The 6,425-nt window shown below is 44.8% G+C and overlaps 1 protein-coding gene across 5 annotated transcripts in view; it reads left to right on the forward strand.

The window, feature by feature from the left end:
* LOC119464850 (uncharacterized) overlaps window positions 1-5,392 on the forward strand; it is a 53,671-nt gene extending 48,279 nt beyond the window's left edge. For 3 of the 5 annotated variants that reach the window (XM_049655819.1, XM_049655820.1, XM_037725748.2), the window contains exon 6: window positions 5,324-5,392. In XM_049655819.1, the coding sequence (XP_049511776.1) occupies window positions 5,324-5,353 (30 nt within the window). In that variant the 3' untranslated portion in view covers window positions 5,354-5,392. The remainder of the gene's footprint in view (window positions 1-5,323) is intronic. The other 2 variants (XM_049655822.1, XM_049655821.1) reach the window with 1 other exon arrangement.
* Window positions 5,393-6,425: the final 1,033 nt, after the last annotated feature.

The raw sequence follows: 6,425 nt of genomic DNA on the forward strand, positions 1-6,425 counted from the left end.
CTTAGTTGTATGCAACAGTACTGAGAAGTGTGAAGGGCACATAACATGGGAGGTAGGGAGCCTGCAGTCGACGATAGATTATGCACTAATGTCACATAGGATGCACGATAGGCTAAATGTAATGAGCATAGATGAATATGGCTCCAAAAGTCTAGGTAGTGATCCCAAACGTATTAAGGTGAGTTTTAGAAGGGAAATGAAAGTAGGTAGGAGGCAAGATGAACAACCAGGTGGGATATTTTACTCGGAAAAGCAGCTTGAAATAGCAACCCAGCAAATTGAGGAAGTAATTTCAGAGGATACAAAAACAGAATGGACATATGCAAATTTAACAGGACTATTTGAGCTAGAGCTTACTAAGGTACGAGTCAGGACAAAAGGGAACAGAATACGTAAACCCAAGAGCTGGTGGGATGAGGAGGTTAAGAAGGCCATAGAGAAACGCCAGGAAGCATCCAGGGAACACAGATATTCAAAGCAGAGGGGTGAACCAGAAGCTGATGTAGGCAGAAAATGGAACAACTTCTTAAACTGTAGAAGGGAAGCATCCAATTTGATCAATGAGAAGATCAGAAGAAAGGGGACCCAATGGATGTAAGAAGTAAGTAAACAAAAAGGATAGAAAAGCAGCGAAGAAATTTTGGAAACATCTCAACTCCTTGAGTAATAAGACTAGCCTAGAGCAGAGGTTTATAGTTACAGCTCAAGGTGTTCGACTAGAGGGAGATGAGGCAATGGAACATATAAGAACAATGATGACAGAAAAATTTAAAGAACGAAACATAGCATGTGCTCAATCAGGTGAGGATGGACTAGTCAGTGCAGTGGCTCCACTGGCACAAAGCGAGTGGGAAAGGGCAGAGAAGAGGGTTCCTAGTAGCACGTCGACAGGTCCTGATGGCATCCCAATTATGTTGATAAAGACATTGGGCCCAAAATCTAAGAAAGCATTAAGAGAGGCAGTGAGCAAAATGATAATGGACGGTAAAGCCCCTGACGGGTGGAGACTGAGCAGGATGAGCATGATATATAAGGGAAAGGGGGACAAAGCCGACATAAACAACTACCGTCCCATAACAGTGACGTCAGTGGTTTACAGGGTGGTGATGCAGATTATAAAGGACAGACTGCAGGCATGGGTGGAGAGTGAGGAGGTGCTGGGGGAACTACAAAATGGGTTCCGAGAACAAAGAAGGTTAGAAGATAATCTGTTCTCATTGACACAGTGTATTGAAATAGCAGAAAAGGAACACAGGCCCCTATGGCTTGCCTTTCTGGATATCAAGGGAGCCTATGACAGTGTAATCCAAAAGGACTTGTGGGACATACTGGGCACTCTAGAGGTGGAAGATGGAGTAAGAAATCTTTTAAAAGATATCTATAAAAGTAACAGGGTGCTTATAAAATGGGAAAACAAGGTATCTGGGCCTATAGAGATACAGCAGGGGCTTAGGCAGGGGTGCCCTCTGTCACCTCTGTTGTTCATGCTGTATTTACAAGGATTAGAGAAAAAATTAGAGAGGAGCCGACTTGGCTTCAACCTTTCCTATTTCAAGCAGGGAGAATGGATTAAACAGTCATTACCAGGACTGATGTATGCAGATGACATTGTACTTATGGCTGACAGCAAGGAAGACTTGCAGAGATTAATGGACATCTGTGGTAAAGAGGGAGATAGCTTAGGTTTGAAGTTTAGTAAAGAAAAATCGGCAGTCATGACTTTTAATGATAATCAGGGCAGCGAGCATAGGATACAGGAGGTTACGCTGGAGGTGGTGGATAAGTACAAATATCTTGGAGTGTGGATAAACAATGGGGCTGAGTACCTAACGGAACATGAAAAATATGTGACGGCTAAAGGTAGCAGAAATGCAGCTGTGATGAAAAATAGGGCACTGTGGAATTACAATAGGTACGAAGTGGTGAGAGGGATTTGGAAAGGGGTGATGGTCCCTAGTTTGACTTTCGGCAATGCGGTCCTGTGCATGAGATCAGAGGTTCGAGCAAGGTTGGAAGTTAAGCAGCGAGGGGTAGGTAGACTGGCTCTGGGAGCACACGGAAATACACCAAATCAGGGGGTACAGGGTGACATGGGATGGACGTCATTCGAGGGCAGGGAAGCCAGCAGCAAGATAGAATTTGAGGAGCGATTGAGAGAGATGGCAGAAAAGCGGTGGGCAAGGACAGTTTTCAGTTATTTGTACATGAGGAATGTTGATACAAAATGGAGGAAGCTGACCAGAAAACTGTCAATCAAATATTTGGACTGCAGGAGGGGTGCACACCAGGAAACAGCGGTTAAGAAAAAGGTTAAGGAAACAGAGAGGGGTCTGTGGAAAACAGGGATGCAGACGAAATCAGCACTGGGCACATACCGAACTTTCAAGCAAGAAATTGCCAAAGAAAATATCTACGATAATTCTAGGGGAAGCTCTTTGTTGTTTGAAGCCAGGACGGGAGTATTGCGGACTAAGATGTACCGAGTCAAGTACCAAGGTATAGACACGTTGTGCTGTGCGTGTGGAGAAGAAGAGGAAACGGCTGAACACCTCATACTTTTCTGTAAGGGGCTTAACCCTACAATGCAAGGCAACGGGGCTGATTTTTTCAAAGCATTGGGGTTTAGGGACAGTGAAGGCAAAATAGATTTTAAGCGGGTAGAAATAACCAAACAGAGGTTATCTGATTGGTGGATAAAATTAAGGCAGGGGTGAAATTTCACCCACCACAAAGTACAAATTATGTTAATAGCCATGGCTAGGTGGCGTATGCCACCGCCCGATTTAAAGGGTTCAGCCTCATCCATCCATCCATCCATCCATCCAGCGTTAGCTTCGCGCATTCGTCCATTGGTGTCCTTTTGTGATGACGAATAACCGGTCGAGCGGCAGCTGTGTGCAGTAATATTTATGTCGCTGGCTTCCGGAACAGCACGTTGCGTTTATAAAATCGGGCAAGTTAAATAAACAAAGAAGATCGCGCCGTTCCGAGTTATAGATTCGTTAAAGGAATTACGAGAGCGCGATACTTGTTTGCCTGTGAATTACATAGAGTCCCTTGCTGGCACCAAGACTTTTTGGTATTTAACACCAAATAGTACAAGTGAGATGCCGAACCCGCAGTGCCCTTTGGCAGTCAGATAAAGAACTTTGATCGCGTCATTTCCCATTCAGGCGCTCTGCACGCCAAGATATTGCATCGAAGCATCGAAAGCGATATGACTGGGGAAGATAACGACATTTAAAATGTGTCTAGCACATCTTGGAACACTTCTGATTTAGACATGTGCTGAAAGTTTGAATAATTCGTGTAAAGTGTCTGAGTAAAAAATTCACGTAGAAACTCCACTGCAGTTGTTTAAGTATACGTAAGCATTGTGCCATTTGCTCGTGTACACGCAGCCTGGTGTCATTATCTTGTCAAACTTCATCCAACCAGTATAAACACTCATCAACCCTTATCGGTCGTTAACCTTATCGCAATCAATCAGATCCAACCCTTATCTGTCCTTATCAGCCTTATCTGACATGATGCGATCCTTATCAGCTATTATCGGCCCTTATCAACCATATCGGACTCAATCTGACCCTTATCGGTCCTTATGAACCTTATCAGAGTTGCTTCGATCATTTTTCATTAGCCCTTATCGCTCTTTAGCACCTTGTCCATTCGCGTCGAAGCATTATCAACCGTGATGAGACCCATATTTATAACCCCTTATCACTCCGTATCATCCTTATCAACCCATTGGCTGCTTATTTGTCAGTGTTACTCGACGCGAAGCGCATGAGCCCTCAGAGATCGGTGGCATTTCGGTCGGTGAAGCGGAATTTTCCTGATGTCTATACAATGCTCCAAGTCGGTTCTGCATGTGGTCCTAGAGATGGCTTTTATTCCACCATTGCCAAATCTTTCAACGAAGCCTTCATAGAAGCTGTTCTCCTTTGACGTTTGTTTTGCACCACCGGTACAACACATTCATGTGGTTCAGATCTATTCACCTCCTGCAAGAGTGGGAAGACATTCGACTTCTGAGCGTGGTGTCGTAGGTTCGAAACTCACCTCCGCCAACGTTTTTTTTTTCCCTTTCAAATGTATTTTGTTTAATACATTAATTTCTTTATAGCGATTCGTCTTGCGTGACACACGGACGTACGGACAGGTTTCCTCGTTGGGTAGGCATAGAAATGCTTACGCATTACAAATAATATGAAGGATGGTGCTTCCTCTTCGTCTAAGTATGCATGTCCCCGTCCACTTATTTCATTGTTTTTTCGCAATGTTGTACGTGGGGCGTATTTTTCAATTGGCCGAATAAGTGCTTTCCGAGTAGGCTATATATACATGAAATAGTTGATGTTCTCATACCCGACATTTCGCATGGCGTCCGCATTCTGCAAACTTGACGAAATACGTTGAAGAAATTGAAGTTTCTCAGTTCGTTCTGCAGCAGTTCGCTTTTCGATTCAGAAGATGCATAAGCTGTGCTGAACTTAAGCGGACAGTATTAATTGGTGCCTGGAGGGCATTTACCGCGTCCCACTATGAGATGTTTTTTTTTTATTTCTTTTTTTTTTGCGATTGGGGACCGCAGGAATGGGCGAACGACTAGTGGACAGCTGTGGCGTCGCGTTTCACACCTTTCGCGTGTATTTTTCAAAACATTCGTGCAGATAGCATATTTAACACATTAATGTCCAAGAAGGGCATAAAAGATGTCTGTCACTGCAAGCACCTCTACCGTGCTGCAATAACCTTATAGAGCGGATACATAGCATGCAAAATCCTCACCAGTACTGTGCGCAAGTACTTGTAACCTCGCATTTGAGATTATCGGCACAACTGCCTGCCAGGAGTTACTGAAGATAGTGATCTGTTGAGCACAATGTGTATTCACTCTCTGCAATAAAAAAAACATTGCGCATGGAGCGAAAGACTTCATTCTAAAACTGACCACTTTAGGCCCATCAATTTAGACAGAACAAGGCCCAACTATTGTTCGACCGCCCTTCCATTGAATGTCAATCAATTAAGCCCTTTTATAGCGCGGTAGTTGTCGGTGGGGACACACACCAGCGCGCTTGTGTGTGTCCCCCTTCTTGTCTTCTTGTCGTGTTTTTTTTTTTTTTTTTTTGTGCTGTTTTCCCTTTCGAGTATGTACCGACTAGCCCAAGCCTCTACGGTCTTGTGCATACTTTAGTTGATATATATGGTGCAGTTATGAAAGCGTATGCCTGTGTCTGCATGTTTTCAAGAGAGCATGGCGTCTTCTGGCTGTGGAAACTGTCAAGACTGATTTTTTTCCCTTTCTTTACACCTTCAGAAATGCGTGGACAAAGCAGTCAAAAGTTGAAGGCTCTCTACTAGAAATAAAAGACTACTAAACAACAAAGGGTGTTTTTTCTTCTTTTTCTGAGTTGCAGGCACTCCTGTCCCGAAAACACACTGTAGTCGGATACAACTTAAGTATGCAGTGAAGCCCCGCCCACGCCCTCATAACCGCCAGCCAATGTTCCTCCGCGAAGCTGCAAATCGTACTTCAAACTTTCCCTGTTACCTAAGCAAGGCGGTAACCACAAAAATAAAATTAAAAGCGTGTAATTTCTTACTTTTCCACTCGTCTATTATAGTGGAATGTACAAGTACAAGTACAGCCGTATCAAGTACGACGCCATATTGAAAAGGTCGCATGACGACGATTTTGTTAGCTTCTGTGAGTGGCTGGCGGAGAAACACAACCCCGCGCGGTCTGTGCGCCTTTGTTGCCAACTGCTGTTTTTTGTTTAAGTTGTATCGTACCATAGTTCCAGATTACCGGCAAAACGGTACGAGGCAGTCATGTGCCTTAGAACGCTGAATGCTGCGAACTGCCCTAAACCCGTTCATTTGTTTTAACAGCGGAGCTCTTTAAGCTCTTGGCTAGGCCGCGTAGTGCGAACAAAAGACTGCGTCTGGCGATGACGTCACCGCGCGTTGCCAAGCGACGCCTCACACAGCTGGTGCGAAGCGTTGCTAGGTGACCCACGTGCCGTCATCGCTCGGCGAGGTTACCACCCTCTCACAGGTTACCCTCGCTACAGCGCGAGGCGCGGCCGACCTGCCCCGGCCACGACCTACTCAAATACTGACCTGGTCAGCAGGCGGCTCTCTATGAAGCCGCCTGCGCTGGTTCTCGTTCCAGATTTCGCCGCTAAGGGGGTGCTCCAGTTACCCCTCCTGAGCATCGACGTGTAATGGTTACAGCACTCGCGGGCGCGCTGTACAAGTGCGTCATTCACGCAACGTGCTCAAATTTAAGCATATTTTGTATTATTGTAATGCTTGTGAGAATGTTTATGTACCCTTCAGTCAACATTTCAAAGCGTTTATTTACAAAAGAAGCAACTGCATGCACCTAAACTGGTGCACTATTCGGTTCTTCAGCA

This window comes from Dermacentor silvarum, chromosome 9 (genome assembly GCF_013339745.2).
Source record: "Dermacentor silvarum isolate Dsil-2018 chromosome 9, BIME_Dsil_1.4, whole genome shotgun sequence".
In the NCBI taxonomy this organism is placed as follows: Eukaryota; Metazoa; Arthropoda; class Arachnida; order Ixodida; family Ixodidae; genus Dermacentor; species Dermacentor silvarum.